Source organism: Centroberyx affinis, unplaced genomic scaffold, assembly GCF_046629955.1.
Source record: "Centroberyx affinis isolate AG114_WGS23_722 - 3 ecotype Tasmania unplaced genomic scaffold, CSIRO-AGI_Caff_v1 ptg001140l_1, whole genome shotgun sequence".
NCBI lineage: Eukaryota > Metazoa > Chordata > Actinopteri > Beryciformes > Berycidae > Centroberyx > Centroberyx affinis.
In genome coordinates this window covers 584,069-601,968 of record NW_027279676.1, presented here as the reverse complement: position 1 = coordinate 601,968, position 17,900 = coordinate 584,069, and the positions used below count along the sequence as shown (strand labels likewise).

Here is a 17,900-nt window from a genome sequence, read left to right as displayed (position 1 = left end):
GAAATGGCAGTCAAATTTCCCTGCCAATGTAATGCCCACATTTCTTCAGTTCGACCATAACTGTTGACTAAAAAATAAATGTATCTGTTTATCAATACTTGAAAATGTATATTCTTCTTTGTTGTAACAAACTGTTGTCATCTTGACCCTCTGTGTGTAGAGAGAGAAACAATCGCTATGCTGAGCTTTGCAAGAACAGAGTGGGCAATGATAAGTACATGGAGCGATCAATGCAGACATTCAATGAAGCACCTAAAAACAAACATGTCCAGAGTGACCGCATTGTCATGGTGGATGCAGGTTAGGCTTTATTGTCCTCTTTGTGCGCTTACTTTTGTCTAATGTTGATGTCTTAAGTGCGTGATTTGTTCAAATTCATCAAAGGGGATGGTGGCTGAGGGATTGTGACTTGGTGTATGGTTAATTGCCTTTCAAAATGGGCAATGTGTTGAATTCCCTCCATGTCCACAGCCACCAATGCTACTACCTGGGACATTTATGACTCCTTCTACGGCCCTGAGCAGGGTGAAGTGGTGCTTACCTCTGACCCAGAGGAGGCTGGCTATCCAGAGGCCTTCACTGACACCAGCAGAGGCCCAGAGAAGACCATGTCAGTGGGCAGCACCGCCAGTATGGGTAACTACCTGGGAGAATACTTACTTTATTAATGTTATCGCATTATTACTTATGTAATGCTGTCAGTCTCTAGAGATATGAAGGACACTGGAGAGGATGTTTTAGTTCGGTAAAAATATGAATTCTTACAGTTTTAAATATTTTTTACTGTGTGCTCTGGATAGTGTTGCAATGACAGGCATGCATCTCTCTCCAGCCAGTGCATCTAGCTCACAGAGAGAAATAGAGACGGACTTGATCTGCTTAGATGAGCCAGATCCACAGCTGATCCTGCTGTCAGAGAAGTTCCAACAGAGCTTATTAGTAATGGAGAGGAGCATCCTGGAAAACATCTTCCAACCCAAGCTGGCTGCTTACAGACAACTGCCCACACTAGAATGTAAACTGAGGTTATCACCACACAGAGTGCATTTTTTCAAAATATTAATGAATACTCATAAAATGTAACCATTTAATGAAATATGTATTTATGTATTGAATGTATAAGACCCTGACAGTGTGGCGAAGCCCAAGGCAAAGGAGCAGAGGGCGGAGGATGTGGAGAGCTCTCTGACTCCAACCCTGCAGTGTCTCTGGGTCTTCAGCTGTGAGCTCACCAGAGGACACAACATCAGCAGCATGGCCTGGAACAAGAAGAACCCGGTAACACAGCCAGACCTGCTACTGCTGTCCAGACACCCAAGTGTAGATACTGGGAGTGCAGGAGGTGCACCTGCACACACTGTTGTCATTTTGTTCTCCTTAGAGGGTGTTTTGGAGTTTTGCTATCACATGGGATTTCACTCAGTCTAGCAACTGAAACAGGATGTGCATTTAACTACCTTCATTGTTCATCAGTGATGTTGAGCCATTAATAGACAGTTCGGCCATGTTGAAATGTCTGCACTATGTTGATGCCTCTTTTTTTAGTCTAAATTATACTTTAATATGTGTATACAGTATGTGCCTATACTTTGTGTAACATTGTGAGACACTGACCTTATACAAATCAAATTGTGTGATATACAACAGCAAATTAATTCTTAGCAATGCCATGTAGCAGGATTGTGGAGTTGCTCTTACTGCCACCGTAAATTACAGTGGTCAAACATTTACTGTTTTTATGGCTCTGCTAATATTAGTCTTCTTTATTTGGAAAGTGGTAAATTATACTACCTGTTAAATCACGTCTGACACATTTCGGAATCTTTTTTGCTTGTGTTTCTGCTTCCTCTCCAAGGACCTCCTGGCAGTGGGCTATGGTGGGTTTGACTTCAGAAACCAGAAACCAGGCCTGGTCTGCTGCTGGTCCCTCAAAAACACCACGGTATATACCCCTTTTTTTTTTTTTTTTACTTTCCCTAACTTTCTGACTCATCTTCTAAGTCAGCTAATTCAAATAAAAAATGACAGTTGACGAGATGACATGACATCCATACTGCATTGATGCCCAGGAAAAAAATAAATACAGAGGCAATTCACACACAGAGGCAATACATTAAAACACGAACAAAACACACTTACACAAAGCCAACTATTTGAGCACATATTGATGCTGATTAAAGGGGACCGAACACTTCTATTGATTAATACATCTTAATTAAGCACAAGGAATAAGGAATTCTTAGGGAAATAAAATGACCTTATTGGCTATCACAATATGGACACCCAGAAAGGATCTAGCAATGCTATCCTAGGGCACCAGCCACTATGCATAGTAGACTATAAAACCAGAATCAGTCATTTCTAAACGTTTAGTCAGTTCTTGACCTTGCAGGGTTGCAATTTTGCACACATATTACACAGAAACAGGTCTTTATAAATTTGTAATTTATTGACTAATCTAAGTCAATACATAAACAGAACACACTTAGGCCAATTAAGAGATATAAAGAATATATGAAATAAAGAAACAAAGTGGAATAATAACTAATGAATTAAAGAAGAAAATGGGCAGGCATTGAGTGGCTGTAAGTCATCTGGAGAATAACTGAGTTGAAAAGTTTCTGTATTGATATATGTAGGAATATCGCAATTAAAGGAATACACCAAGTTTGTGGGAGATTTGCCCGTTGGTCAACTTTCCAGTTCAGTCATTTTCACCAAAATCATCTGTGGTGTCCTCAGTAGATCATTCACTTCAGTGCTCCATGCTAAGTCTTTAGAATACATTTTATTGAGCTGTAATAGGAGCCCTCTGTCACAGTTCCCATCTGAGGCAATTTTTTATCCCCCATGAGTAGACTTTTAATTTAATTCATCTGGGAGTGATAGCTACCCATTGAAAAGTTGTATTTATATTTTGCCTCCTCTGCAGTGGCCTGAGCGTGTCTTCTACTGTGAAAGTGGTGTGACTTCTGTGGACTTCTCAGACAAGAACCCCAACCAGCTGGCCGTGGGGATGTATGATGGCACCGTAGCTATCTACAACGTCCATAGTCAAGACAAGAACACACATGCTGTCAACAGTAGGTGAGGATTGTGTGTGTGTGTGTGTGTGTGTGTATGTGTGTGTAGAAGGGTTGGAGAATGGAGCATTGAAATGAACTCTGCTCTTACATCACACATTGAAGCAGTTGAATGAAGCAGTTACGAATGGACCACAAACCCTTTTCCATAATTTTTCATAATCAGAATTTCAAATCATACTTCTCAGTCACACAGAATATATTTTCAGCATGCATTAAATTACTTCTTATTTTCAGCAGATGGAGCTATGGCTGCACTGACAGGCAGTGTTTTTCTTTGTACAACATGTAACCTCTCCCTTTGGCCTAAACCTAATCCTAACCCTAAGACTGAGCTTGCAAGAATATACCAACTACAAATCAACCGATTTTGCTATTTTTTAAATTAAATGTTCTGTGTTGCTGATGAAATCTAAAACATGTCCCTAAATATGAATATAATTCATATTTGAGCATATTCAGAGCGGCAAAAGTGTCTTTTTCCACTTTATTAAGTGGGGGAGTGATGCATTTTAAAGCCCCGGTCCATAATTTCAGTTTGGCACAGGCTGTTGAAAAATGGTCTCCCACCTTCTGGCTTTGTTTATGTTTTAATTCATTGGGATAGAGACATTTTTTACTCTCAAATTGACTTTTTTTGATACAACCCCTTGAAGTATGACAATTAAGCATGAATTTTACATGGCGAGAGAGGTTGGTTTCACTGTGAAATAAGAAAGAACAAGTGGTTTGACGCTTGAACAAAAATGTGTTTAATTCCTGTCTGTAGAAAAACAGACAAAGCAAAGACAGCAGTTAGCCCAAGTCAAATCAGGTTCCCGGGGATAGATGTGCTGCTACAGTGTCGCTGTGGGTTGAGTCCTGGTGGCAAGAAAGGAAGAGAGGGTGAAAGAGGTAGTGAGCATTAATTCTGTCATTCTTTCACATTCACTGGAGTCGAGATATTATGCTGAGGCTCAGGCTTTAGTACTCAATATCACTCCACAGAGCTGCCCGTGTCTCAGGGAGAGTAATAGGTTAAATAGGATCTAGTGCTGATTGTTAATTCCAAGTCCAAGTCTCAGTGGGCTGTAGCGCTGGTCCTGGTGCTGAACTCTCTCTCACCTTGTAGCGCTCTCCTTGGCACTGGTGGGGCGTTACTTGTCTGTCGTCTCCTTGGATGCCACAAGATTGATGAGGCTTGTAAACACCGAGTTAAAACAGACCTGGATTTTGAGTTACAATGGGTGGTGAAAGTTATGAAAACCATGTATTCCATATTTTCCCTTTGAAAGTCAAACTCTTAAAAAATATTACTCAATTGTATATGGCCAAATAACGTCTGGATTGGAACTATGCTGAACTGAAAACAGGATATGCTTACTGTGAAAGGGAAAAGGCAAACATAAAGGAGGGGAAACAAGTGCAGGTTCACTGGCCAGGAAACCCATTTAATGATCCATTTGGCACTGGCATCACTTCACTTTCTCACAGTCATCCTGTGAATTTATAGTAGCTGGTTAGTTATGTGCAATCAAAAAGCAACAACACATTTCCTTCAAAATACCTTTGTTTACATAACCATGTTTACACTGTGTCCCCAGTGCACCTGTTTGTCCATTTTTCCACCTGTTGTTGTTATGACTGACTATCCTGCCTGTGATGAAAGAGAAATTAACTGGCCACTGTCTGTCTGCTATTGTTGATTCCTTTTTCCTAGGACATACTGAAATACCCAGTGACAATCACACAGGTCTTGCAAAACGATAGTAGATGACCACCGTCTCTTAAAGCACAACAAAAAGACACATGGCACATCTTGCATCTTTCTCTTATCTATTTTTCTGCCACCTTTCTCCATAGTATAAATAATGTATGCTATGGATATTTTACTGTGAGTGTGTCTAATCTCCTCTTTCTTTCTTTCTTTCTTTCTTTCTTTCTTTCTTTCTTTCTTTTTGTCTATCTCTGTGCAGTGCGTGTCCCAATAAGCACTTGAGTCCAGTATGGCAGGTCATGTGGACTGAACAAGAGATGGGCTTATCAGGGGAGGACAAGGGAGAAGCTCTCATCTCTGTATCTGCAGATGGCAGGATCAGCAAGTGGTTCCTGCGCAACGGCCTCGATTGCTTAAGTACTGTACTCAGCACTAGGCTATGGTTTAGGTTGTTGAAATATCTCTAAGATCATATATAGTTTTAGTAGTAAAGATAACACTATTGCAACCCATTCATTAACCCTATTCAAGGAAAAATAGCTCAAATTAATTTAATTTAATAACTTGATATTTTAACCTGTCCAATGCATTTTAAAATGAACATTGACTAACCATTTAGGACACTTTGGAACCTCAAAGGGGGCTTACATTCAGTGTAGAATACCTTTTGCTATGAGAATGCTGTAACATCCAGTCTATAACAAAACAATTTAAAACTATCCTTTCTGTTTGAAGAATTACGATTTTGAATTAATTGAATTGAAAGTCATTAAATGACAGCCCCGTATAGCACTGCTAGAGCATGTATACCCTGTAATACTGACAGCTATTTTTTTTTTTTTTGTTTATCTATTTTGTGAAGCACTTTTCAAAACACTTGTGCATTCCTCTGCCATAGACCTGATGAAGCTAAGCAGGACGCAAACTGAGAAGCCTAAGAAGCAGGCTGACGGGGAGGAGAAGATGACAGAGAAGGTTCTATCAAGACTGACTTGTGGTCTCTGTTTTGACTTCAATCCAAAGGTAAATTGGCCACAGAAATACTTAGCCCGATTCCATAGCTTATAGGCCGGTTTCATTTGAGCGTAGTCCTTTCATTTGAGTGTAGCCCTTATACATTGAGAGAAATTTCTTGGGCTAGGACAAGGCCATGGCTGTGGAACTGTCCCTATATCAAATCAGTACACTCATGTAACCCCTCACCTCTTCCCTTCTCTCCCCTCAAATGCAGCCTTACATTAAATTACTATTAGACTATTAACATGGACAATTTTGTTTTGTGAGGTTAACTATTTACAGGATGTGTGTAATTCCCTGACCATGTTTCCATAAATCATTGTCATCATCATCATCATGCATCACGCTACTGCATTGCACTGTTCCTCCAGGATTCCAGCATCTACTTGGCTGGCACATGGGAGGGCTACATCCACAAGTGCTCCAGCTCCAACAGTCAGCAGTTTCTAAAGACTTACACACAACACATGGTAAGTCCTTCTGGATAAGAGCATCAGCTAAATGCCTAAAATGCACTGTAAAATACATACAAAGTAAATTACAATACAATCCATCACTGTCCTTTGCTTTGCTAGATTCTTGATGGAAGGGCGCACACACTTAGGTACGTTTTAAGCATAATGTGTAAAAAACAAAATACCACAGGTTTTCTTGTGATACCATACTGATGCTCATATAATTTGTCTCAACAAGTGTGAGCTTCCGAGATCCACATACTTTTTTACAAGGTCACTAAAGCTCTGTCCCATGACCTAATGCTTACTGACCCCTTGGCCCTTTCACATTTGCAAAAGAAAATGTGAATCAATGATGCTGTTACCCTTTTGTTAAGTTGGACAGTTAAAGCTGAAATCTCTTCAAGAAATACTTAGTCCCCCCATATCTCCTTTCCGTCACTCTAATATGCCCTTATTTTGAAGTAAAGCTCTTATTTCTATCTCTTAACACCTCTTCAATCTTTATTGATGTTTCTTGGGTCCCAGGAATATTTTCTTGCATTTATTGTCATGGTTGGTAATCTAGGAATTGAAACTTATTCTACTGTTGCACTCAAGTTCCTCTAGGTAAGAGCTGTCAGATAAATGCTTCAACTCTAAAATGTCAAATGTAAAAAGTGGAGTATCTTTGTGGGAAAGTCCCAGTTCTGCAGTCCTTCTGTAGACACCTATTGCTAATATTGTCATTGCAGTGGATCTTTGGGCTGACCTTCATGTCTTGCTCTTTCTCAGCACCCTGTGAACCGGATCAAATGGTGTCCGCTCAGCCCTGATGTGTTCCTGAGCTGCTCTTCTGATTGGACCATCCAGCTGTGGAAGCAGGACCGGTTCACCCCCGTGTTAGGCTTCACCTCCACCCAGCGGGCCGTGTACGACATCATGTGGTCCCCAAAATGGGCCACAGTGTTTGGAGCCATCAATGAGGGTCAGATGGAGATCTGGGACCTGAATTCCAGCATGTGAGTCTGACTGAGGCGATAAACTGTTTGTGCTCTGTGTCGCTCAGTTTCACTCTGTTTTATTATTCTCTCTGATTTGAAACGTGACCCAGTGTGTACACTTGTCTCCTTTAGCCTGGACCCAATCATTGTGCACCCGGCTGCTCCTGGGGTGAAGATGACCTCCCTGCTGTTTGCCACGCAGACAGACTGTGTCTTGGTAGGGGACAGTGATGGACAAGTTAGCGTCTACCAGCTCAACAACCTCACTGTGGGAGAGGGCAACCAGGTAAAACTGAGGCAGAAGTGGCCTGTAGTGTTGGGCAATTGGACAAATACAACAGGGATTCAGTCCATCACCTTGCTGATTTTTTGCTTATTTAAATTACCTTTATTTCTGGTCATTTTAAATGTAGCCTAGTGCAAGACACTCAAATCGGGCAGCACAGAGGGACAAATATTAGGAGGGAAGTGGGGAATACAACAAAAAAACAAAACAAGAACACAATAGTCAATAATCAGTCTAGGATATCAAACACAGGGAGGCACAGAAACGATTTCATCCACTGTTTTGGTGCAACTGATGAACTTTTTATTGAATGTAGCATACTGTCAGCACATGCAATCTTCGCCCTTTATTGACATCATACTATACTCTTCTGTGCTAATGCACTTTTGCCAGCTTTATAGCATTTTATGCCAGCAATTTAAAGCACTATTTCCTTAGTCAGTCAATCACTCAGTCACGTGATGGTTGGCTCATATGGCAAACATTTTCTTTCAGGCGGATACTTTGGAAGACATCATTACCTCTGCGGTTGACAGACAGCTTTAAGGCACGCACACGCACACACATGCACACACACACGCACGCACACACGCACGCACACACACACACACACACACACACACATGTATACCCAAGCCATTTCAGTTTGTGCTTGTTTCATCCATTTATCCAGTGGCTACTGCTGTAATATTTAGCCCCCAGAGAAATGGGCGACTGAATGTCTCCATATAAGACCCATTACAGAAGATTTTATCTGCCAACGTCATGTTTACCTGTTTTGTGTTAGACTGAATACAAATGCATAATTTTTACTGTTAGGAAGAGGTACTTAAAGGTTTCTGGAGTCTAAAAACTACAATGTAAAAGCTAAAATTTCTTTGGCACCTTTAATATATCATAACATTGAGGGCCACTGTAGGTTTTTGTTACCCTGATCCTAACTGGACGATTTCAAGGGAAAGAGTATATGAAGCTACCCACGCAGATTTTGAAAGTCTGAAAAACAAATGTATTAATTATTGCTTGGTCTTGAAAAGTTTCAGTGGATAAGTTGGAAAAGTATTGAATACATTTTTTGATATTTATATTTTAAGTAAATTATTTTTAGCTTTGAGCTGTGCTTCCTCAATTCACAAACTGACACAACAGCAAAATGCAATTGTAACCCCAGCTCTATGATGTGTTGAGGCAATCCTACTATAAAATGAGGAAAACTCTGTCCTTCTGTCTGTCTGTCTGCATCCATTTTGCTCCTCAATGGGTTGGCCAATCAATCTGAAACTGCACATGGGCATTGAGCATTGGCATAGGCAGGGGCTGACAAAGCTGATTTTTCCATTTTCCCAAATTTACGCTGTTTATGCGCATTTTTGGCAAGTCTGGACGTAGTTGTGGCACGCGCATCCCCGGGTATGGACTAGTTCATTTAATTTAGGCAATTAATACATTGCACTGGGTAATATGACAAATGGTTGATTAGAGACTTGTTAATCATGAATGTCTTATTTGTCTTTTTTCACCCTGACCCGTAGCTTAGTAGTTCTCATAAATCCAGCAGAGTGCTGACAAATATTGCTCAGTGACACATTTTGTTTCAGGAAGTTAAAACTGTTTGACTGGAGGTGTAAAAAAATTCCAGAGCTTCAACTTAGCCACAAGGCTGTGAAATACACCGACTCCCGTGCATCAGAAAATGTACTTGGGAACTCCTGCCGCGGACGTTTAAATGGTCCACTCTCATATGTGTTTACACAATCAAAAGAGCCCCTCAGTGTCTGGCCTTAAGTGTCTGTTGAATGGACCGAAGGCTGATTAGTCACTGAGCAGTCTGAGGTTGAGGATGAAGTTGTCATGGTCCCTCAGACCCCTAGTCTGACTAACTTGTTGATCAGAATGAACCAGTAGCAGTATTTAGATAGAGGTCAGATGATTGCTGAGATTTATTTTGCATGTATTCAAGTTTATTAGTATTTATTTAAAAGAAACAGAAAAATCTTTCTTGTTATAAGTCAACAGAATCTCAGAGAGTCTATTCTAATTTCGTCTTATTTTTCATCAATCAAAACAATTTAGTTACTGTTTTCTGCTACAATAGAGAGAACCATATAGCATGTCTTAATAAACATAATATAATTTCATAGACAGCCTAAGTGGGACCTCCAACGATAATGATGGAACTGAAATGTCATGCTGAATATCACATCGCACCGTCAATAACACCATAATGACCTGGATGATGGACGGTCAACATTGACTTTTTCCTTCCAATATGGCCCAAACTGCTGTAAAGTGAAAGATGACCAGGCTGTCAAGCTATTGTAAACAGATGAAACATCTGTTTGGCTGAGGGGGGAATCACCATGCATGACTTAATTAGCCATGCATTACGGTGAAGGTCAGTGCAATCACACTGTTAAATCATGTAATCACGGCAAGGCTGAGAAGGCCGCCCCCTTCCTCTCCTGACACATAATGTGATTGTCAGTTGAGGGCTGTAAAAAGCCTGATGGGAGTCACTCTCACTTAGAAGACAAAAAATGGTGACGGTGGAGATGACCGGAAACATAAAATGATTTGACTTGTCAAGCAGCACTGGGATGAGAGGGTGAGGAGTGTGTGTGTGCGTGCGTAATGGGGATGGGCCAAGAGCTAGTGAGGAGGAGGCAGAGACACTGATGAACTGAAAGGTGGATGGTATATATTGCGGGAAGATGCAAGCAGTGGATCAAAGACCAATCCACTGTGCTGGAGCCTCCACAGAATTTAAAGGGAGAAGACACGCAGCAGGCGAGACAGAAAATAGAGAAAAACATTAGAAGGTAGAAGAGCTTGCGGTGGTCTTGGCCAGTGAGCGCACCAGACCAACGAAGAAGAATTATCCCTCCCATAGTTTTACTTGCGCCAGAGAGTATCCAGCATGCGTGCGCTGGTGGTTCTGCCGCTGCTGCTGTGTGCGGTGATGGGTGTGAGCCAGGTGAGAGCGGAGGTGAAGGCGGTGAAGCTGTGTGGGCGAGAGTTCCTGAGGGCCGTGGTCTACACCTGTGGAGGCTCCCGCTGGAGGAGGTTCCTCACTGAGCCAGAGACAGATGGTGAGTCAACTCTTTTTTGGGGGGCTTTTTAGACAAGAACAAAAGGATTTTTTTTCTCCTCCTAGGATCTTTCTCTTCTAGGAATCACATAGAATGGGTAAAAAAATTAAATGATCTGTTCCTTTTAGCCTTTACTGTAACTGAATATTGTTACTAACCCCTCTTAGGGTGGTTGCATTGTACACAAGATTTATTGTACTAAATAAGCTAAATGTTGCCACTATTGCCAAATTTGCTACACTGATTTATAATGAGAAAACACCAGAGAATAACTATGTTGTGTGATTTCCACCCTGATTTGCTTTTAGCACGGAAGCTAAAAGTTAACAAAACACTGCAGTTTGCATCCACCCATGACAGAACAATATTTGCCACTGTTCAAATCTGTCTTTCATCAATGTATTTTCTGGGCCTCTTAAAATTTCTGTAAATGTAAGATTTAATCAAATTCATCATATCTCATTGAAGTGCAAACCATCTCTCTTTTTCTCAATATTTCTCAAACCATTCATGTGTTTTCACATTATTCTATTTTCTCTGAAACAGACTCCAAACTTTTTTACTTACTATTACTTACAATGGCACAAAAAACAGTGGGCAGACTTGAAGAGGGTTGATATGTTTAGCCAGCGATCTGCAGTTTTTCAGCGCTGTCTCTCTACGTTCTCAATAGTTAGTGTTCCACCTCAGGGCTCAGGGACAGGAGCCGCTCAACAAAACTGCTGTGATTGTCCTTGATATGGATGTCAGGCCGATGACTGCAGTGTCTGTACAGACAGACAGGTGCCTCGGTACAGGGACATAAAGTCTCGCACTCCTGATCTGGCTTATTAAGGCCAGAGGAACCCACATATCATGATTACATGATAAAGCAGTCTGTTTTCCCTCAGGCTCACACACGCACACTCACACACACACACACACACACACACACACACACACACACACACAAACCCAGTTAGCCTATCAGCCATGCTGATTAGAAACAGTAAAGTGACACTGTAGAAGACAAATAACACCACAATAATCTGTGCAGTCATTTGGAGTTTCCTTATTTGGACCTCACTTGTACATGATTGATACAGAGATTAAATACTTTAACAGTCACTCATGCATTACCCTAATGGGAAGATCTATATATAGATAATATTATAATTATCAATATTATGCTACTGTTTTTAAAATACACTTTCTCCAAATGCAAGAACGCATTTATTGCCAATCATTCTAAATGAATAACTGTAAGAGGTTGACATTTGCTGAGGAGAATGTGTGTGAACCTGGTTAATGAATAAAACTTGTCAATGTCAAAAGTGAAACATATCTATACTGCATTTAAAGGTTTTCTGCTTGTTGTGTTGTGTTATCCCAGGTGTGCCCACAGCAGAGCAGGGCAGCTTGGAGAGCCTGAGCAGCAGCCTGGGCTCTGAGCTGACCAGACGGGACATCAACAACATACTGACCACCGTGTGCTGCCAGGTGGGCTGCAGGAAGAGCGACCTCACCTTCCTCTGCTGAGACAACCTCTCTCTCTCTCTCTCTCTCTCTCCTTAAGTGACCATAATGACACCAAGTAATATGATCAGCATACTTAATGATCATACCCACAACTGCTGTTTTTTTTTAGATCGCTTTTAATAAAGTTTTGTGAGTTTTTACTTTAAATTGTAAGGATTGTGGATGTGAATGTGGACTACTTGAGCACCTGTGAACATGCCTCTGAACTCGCCATCTGTAACAGTCCAGTTATAAATGTAGCCATGAGGTACTTTGAACCCAGGGATGGAATTCAATAGTTTGCTCCTTCTGTTCCTTTTTCATCACACTCTGCTCAGATCCTGTTCAATGAGGACAATTTTGCACTAGTGCAAACACCCAGCCAGTAACCACAGGGCTGCAGGCTAGTAAATCACCATTTCTGCTTTATTGTTTATAAAAAAAGTGTATCATATCATTTTGCTAGTTTTGTCAAATAAATGTTCTTGCATATAACTTGGTATGAGGTGTGAGATGTTTTTAAAATCACAGTCCACATACTGGACAATGTTTAGATAAAAAGTGAAACCTGACTGCACCTATGTCCTATATACCTCTTTTTTCTTGTCTTTGTTCCTATAATTTATCTTGCCTCCATTTGATTTGTGTGTAAATGCATGAATCCATGAGAAAGACTGTGTTAATCATACAGAACTACTTCATATGAAGACAACTCCAAACACAAATGTCCAGTTATAACTTTTATTGGTTTTGGAAAGAAGCAAACTAAGTTTCTCAGTTCATCTTAGCATTGTTATGTACTGTACAAACAGCTTGCACATGTGTTTGAGAGTTAACGGTACAGAACCAAAAGCATTCTGGCTTATAGCACACACAAACACACTCCCTGCTCTTCTCAACATTAACACAGGTCACTGAGACTGTCAGCACAACATGTCATTTCAGTACTATCTATCATCATAGATGTCCCACCTTTACTACATGCTCTGCATGCAATAATGAATTACTGCAGGACAAATTCTCCACCACAGAGAGGAACTGTTTGGAAAATACAAATTTTGTTCTGTTTTTAGCTATTAAAAGATGCAAAGAATCGTCTGGCAACCAACTGATTGAGACGAGTTTTGTACTACCATATGCCTATCAAGTTATTTGAAAGAGTAACCTGTAGTGACCACTGCAGTGCTACTGCATAACAGATGCATGATGGGGGACGTGTACGATGGATAACTGCAGACAATGCTGTAGTGACTGTTGCACTGATGGCTCCACAATTCACCCAGGAGGTAACACCTTCCCTTCAAGCATGGCCAGTAATCTCACCAACAGCAAAAACCGGTGATTCATCCAGTCAACTAGATGAAGGACTGACACGACTGAAAGAAAGTGTTACCAAACTAATGTGTTATGGCGGGCTAAATGGCACCAATCATCAGTGCCTCACATTAGCTTTTCAAATGTCATCCACAGTGCTCTCTTAGACTTGGTCTGCACAGGAAAAAAGGTAAATTTGATCAAGAAGAAGTGATCTAATTTTAACTGCATGGCCCAGATTTTAAAAACTATGATCAAAAGTACTGTATCTTTGAATAGGAGTACTGATGTGAGGCCAATTACCTTCTGAAGTCATAATGAATTTCATTATGGCCATGTGACTGAAAAGATATTTGGTTCCTGTGTAAATCCACGCTAAGATGCTTCTGTGGCTCTGAGAGGATTATGATTGGTTCCATTTAGCAAATACAATGCTGATATACCAATGAGGCCTACATACAGTACAGAGACCTTAGGCTAGACTTCACATGTACTTTTGTTCTTCATGTCGAGTATCAGAGCATTCAGGAAGTTCAACATCAGCACAGTGTTTTTCACATTAAACAACATAAGATTTTTTCTCTTTTTTGTCCATTTTAAAAATATTCAGCTTATTCTCCTTTATAGAGGACTGTCCGGGGTACACACATAAAATACAAAAAGCATTTTGGTCATCTTAACCTCCCTCCAGAACCTCACTCATGTCATCTCACAGAGACCATTACCATTATGCAAAATAAAGCCATGGATTCAAGCGCCGGTCGGTTGATCTGGGGTGTGCTCATGCCGTTGATGCAAAATAATGTGCACTCGGGGGATTCAGGTACCACCAACGCACTGAGGTGAATGAAAACGGGGCGTAAAATGGTAAGAAGCTAACTGGCGAAACAAGTTGAGGACACAAGGTGCAGTCAAGTTTTACTGAAGTAAACAACTCAATGGGCTGATGTGGGACCTGCACCCGAGAATGCCAGGTCAATACAAGTGTGTTTTCTGTCTGTTCTACTGCTATGAGGTTTGAATAAAAACGGTTTAACTGGTCCCAGTGAAAAAGACTCCTGGTCCCAGTGGTGGTACCATGGTTACCAAACGTCTGCATTGCTGTCATGGAAACTTGATTGTTTGATGTTCATTGTCTCAACCTTATTTAAAGTGTAGACCTTGCCCCATGGTATAACTAACTCTACATAACACTGCTTTCACAAAGCATGACACAGCATCCAGGAAGATATTTATCTTTTTCTTTAAATTCCCCCCACCCATATATAGCTCAAATCTTCTGTTGCACTTGAGTTAAAAAATTATATCTGAAATAAATTCAAAAATTATACCTTATACTGTACACAGGTTACCCAACTACACAGATAACAAAAAAAAAGAATTCAAATATTTATATCTTTAAGGGTTCTGAATTGTGATACCATTCAAATCTATTCATATACAGAATCACATACTTTATACAACAAATCATTGTCATCAATAAATAAAAATAGAATGCTGTCATGTACTCTGGAGTCTACCACTGTTGTCCTGGGAACAACAGAAAGGCTATCTGACAATACAAGGAAAACACCAAACGCCCTTTAAGATATATATTACTGATTTAAAATGACACTTTGTACAGTTCTTTTTTTCTTAAGGGAAAACATATTTTCTTATTTTGCAACCAGGAACTGATTTATCATTGCAGCTGCCTAACTGCTAAAAACCTCTCACTGACTATGTTCCGGAGAAATAAAACAGTTTGATTGATCAGTGCATTCATAGTAAAAAAGGAATACATAGATGTGATCTTCACTAAGTAATCCAAAGTCATTTGACCCTGTAGTACCAGTAGGTGATGCATGAAAATATTTTCAGTTTAATCTAAATTCATTGAAGTGCCAACTTGCTCATCCTTATGAGTGTTACACACTCCAATCACAGACTTGCACCAACAAGAATTACTGTCCACCATAACCGTTCGTGACACCATGTGTCAAACTGCATCAGTTAACAGCATTAACTTGCTGGCAAAACCTTCACTCGGGGCCGCGGTCAGGGGGACACAACTAGGACATCTGTCCCGGGCCTGGAGCCCAGAGAGACCCAGAGGAGCCCATACAAAGGGATCATTTATGGGCGGTGATTTTTTTTATGTCCTAAGAAAGGCCTATAATTTATCAAGTTTTGTCCTGGGTCTACTAGCAGCCCTTGCTTCACCTCTGAGTTGCTACTCTATCTTCTGGATGTGCCTAAGGTTGAGTTGTGTGTGTTGGTATCTGGGTGGTCAGGCACAGAGCCACTGATAGACAGTTTGGTCATTGTAATTTTTCAGTGGCAGCCATGTTTGCTCCACAGTCCTGCTCCATGGTCACTGCCAAGTACATGGAACTTGTAACTGCCGGCTGATTTTTACAATCTGACCGCAGAGATGTGATTTAGGGATGCTGTTGCTACCAGCAATTTTCTGGACAGGGGGCAACAACATGTCCACACTACAATCTGGCCAAACTCTTTATATCCATGGCTCTGGTCAGGCAGCTGCAGTGAAATTGTAGAACGACACCACACATTGACCAGAGGAGGGGATGGAGACAGAGGCACAGACTTTAGAGAGGGAAGAACCCAGGTGTCTAACTGCAGCAATACAGATGTTATGAAATGAATACATTGTACAAATACAATAATTACATGACCTAAAACAGTTCCACGACGCTATATGCAAGTTATACAATACTGCTGGGTAGGCTGCGCGACCTGTCCCGTGGGTTCAGAAAAGGTTAGTGGAGAGTCTGTCTGGTGTTGGTCTGTCCTCTGTCCTTGGTGTCAACCTCAGTCCGTTGAGATCGTCTTCAGTGTTATTTTGTTCAATAGTGCTGTTTTCAGTAGCATGGGTTAGTTGTCTGCCAAGTATTTTCCTGAAAGTCAGAAAATGTTTGGGTCATTTATGGCTCCTTTATGGGCCAATTGTAAATTTTACTATGATGATGATGATGATGAAACCAATTCATAGCACAATCACTGTTTTCAATGATTTGTATTACTAATTTACATTATTAACCAACCAGTACTATGGCACTAGACCATTTTAAGTAGCATACTTTACTACCTGACCCTTCTCTTCCAATGCAAAGCAAGAAGCAACTTCTATGTGTGTTCCAATGAGAAAACCATAATTTGAAAACATAAAAGATACATACTCTTACAAAATTATTACTAATATAAAGTTATAATGATAAAGTTAATCGCCATCTTAACAGATTTTCCTACAAATTAGTAACATCTCAGAGAATCATAATCATCATAATCATTTTTCTTTTATTGATATCTTTCATTAGTTTTGCTTCATTCAGGACCAGACCAATTTACATCATTAATCTGACAGAAACAAATGTGTGTTTTTGGTTAGACTGACACAGCTGTCAACTACATTATTGGAGTAGGTAGGAGTGGATTAAGTTTTCACACAATGGCAGTGATATGTAACATTGTGGGTTGGGAAAACCCCTTCATATGTTGTTACTGGTATCAAACAGTGAACTGACCTGCGGCAAACCTCTTCTTGATGAGGGAGAAGCGGTATCCTGGCCCAGCCAGTTCAATGTCGCAGCCTGACAGGGTGCTGCCCTCGCTGGTGAACTGCACTGCCAGCGGAGACGGTTTGCTGGGACCTTCTGTTAGCTGGAAGCGCGCTAACAACGATCCCACACCTGGGGGATCATTGTTGACACCAATTATTAAATGCCAACTGTTGTTAACCACCCAGCAAACATTTTTAAGACAGTGATATGCAGGAGGAGGCCAAGTTCAATGTCAATCCAAATAAGCACAACATTTTCACAATATGATATTATGGCAAAGTAAAAATTCATATTAAAACAGCTTTGGAAACTGTTCTGAACTGATATCAGAAACATATCAAGGTCCACATTTCACCAAAACAATGCAGGTAGCAGCTATGGACGACTACAGCCATATCTACTTTAATTTTGGCACTACATTAACACAGGTCTTCAACATTGGTGCAGGCCGTTGTATCAACATCTAGTTAATGTTAAAATGACTGCTGGGCATGGATGAAGGAAGATTTACTTGCCACCTGTCATCCTTTCTAAGTGTGACCATCCTTTTTATGTAGGAGCAAATTACACAGCCTCAGAGAGGCTGCGTTGCAGCACAGTGCATTAAAAAGATAAAAGATGAAACACAATAGACTATGACATTCATCAGCTGTCCCTGTCCAAAAAAAGCAGGATTAAACTGATAAAGTTTGAGCCTGATTAAGTGTTCTGTCTTGACAGGAAGAGAGTGAACTGATAAATAATGAGCTCAGCTCTAGTGTAATGCCCTCCTGCCAGAGATCAGGTTAGCCCAGGAGGAATTCTGCCTTGTGTTAGGTGAAACAGTCAAACCAATTAAAGCAGGTCATATGACATACATGTCACTTTAAATTGTGAGATTTATGTTGAAGTTCATGATGGAAGATGCTGCCTCCTCA

At 40.6% G+C, this 17,900-nt stretch overlaps 3 protein-coding genes across 3 annotated transcripts in view; 2 read left to right on the top strand and 1 right to left on the bottom strand.

The window, feature by feature from the left end:
- Positions 1–160: 160 nt before the first annotated feature.
- dnai4 (dynein axonemal intermediate chain 4) lies at positions 161–8,066 on the top strand (the record flags this gene model as incomplete). Its single annotated transcript, XM_071524052.1, has 12 exons — positions 161–300; positions 472–636; positions 833–1,015; positions 1,124–1,278; positions 1,856–1,942; positions 2,933–3,087; positions 5,039–5,196; positions 5,678–5,802; positions 6,168–6,266; positions 7,026–7,252; positions 7,367–7,520; positions 8,016–8,066. Coding segments are annotated over 12 exons (1,699 nt in total), but the record flags the coding sequence as incomplete, so codon positions are not given.
- A 2,371-nt stretch (positions 8,067–10,437) lies between these two features.
- Positions 10,438–12,127, top strand: insl5a (insulin-like 5a). The gene is made up of 2 exons (XM_071524070.1): positions 10,438–10,609; positions 11,982–12,127. Exons 1-2 carry the CDS (start codon positions 10,438–10,440, stop codon positions 12,125–12,127), a joined length of 318 nt encoding a protein of 105 aa, XP_071380171.1.
- A 712-nt stretch (positions 12,128–12,839) lies between these two features.
- Positions 12,840–17,900, bottom strand: part of sgip1a (SH3GL interacting endocytic adaptor 1a) — a 73,794-nt gene continuing 68,733 nt past the window's right edge. Inside the window, exons 24-25 of the mRNA XM_071524054.1 lie at positions 16,948–17,112; positions 12,840–16,320 (exon numbers count right to left, since the gene is read on the bottom strand). Of these exons, the coding sequence (XP_071380155.1) occupies positions 16,298–16,320; positions 16,948–17,112 (188 nt within the window). The 3' untranslated portion in view covers positions 12,840–16,297. The remainder of the gene's footprint in view (positions 16,321–16,947; positions 17,113–17,900) is intronic.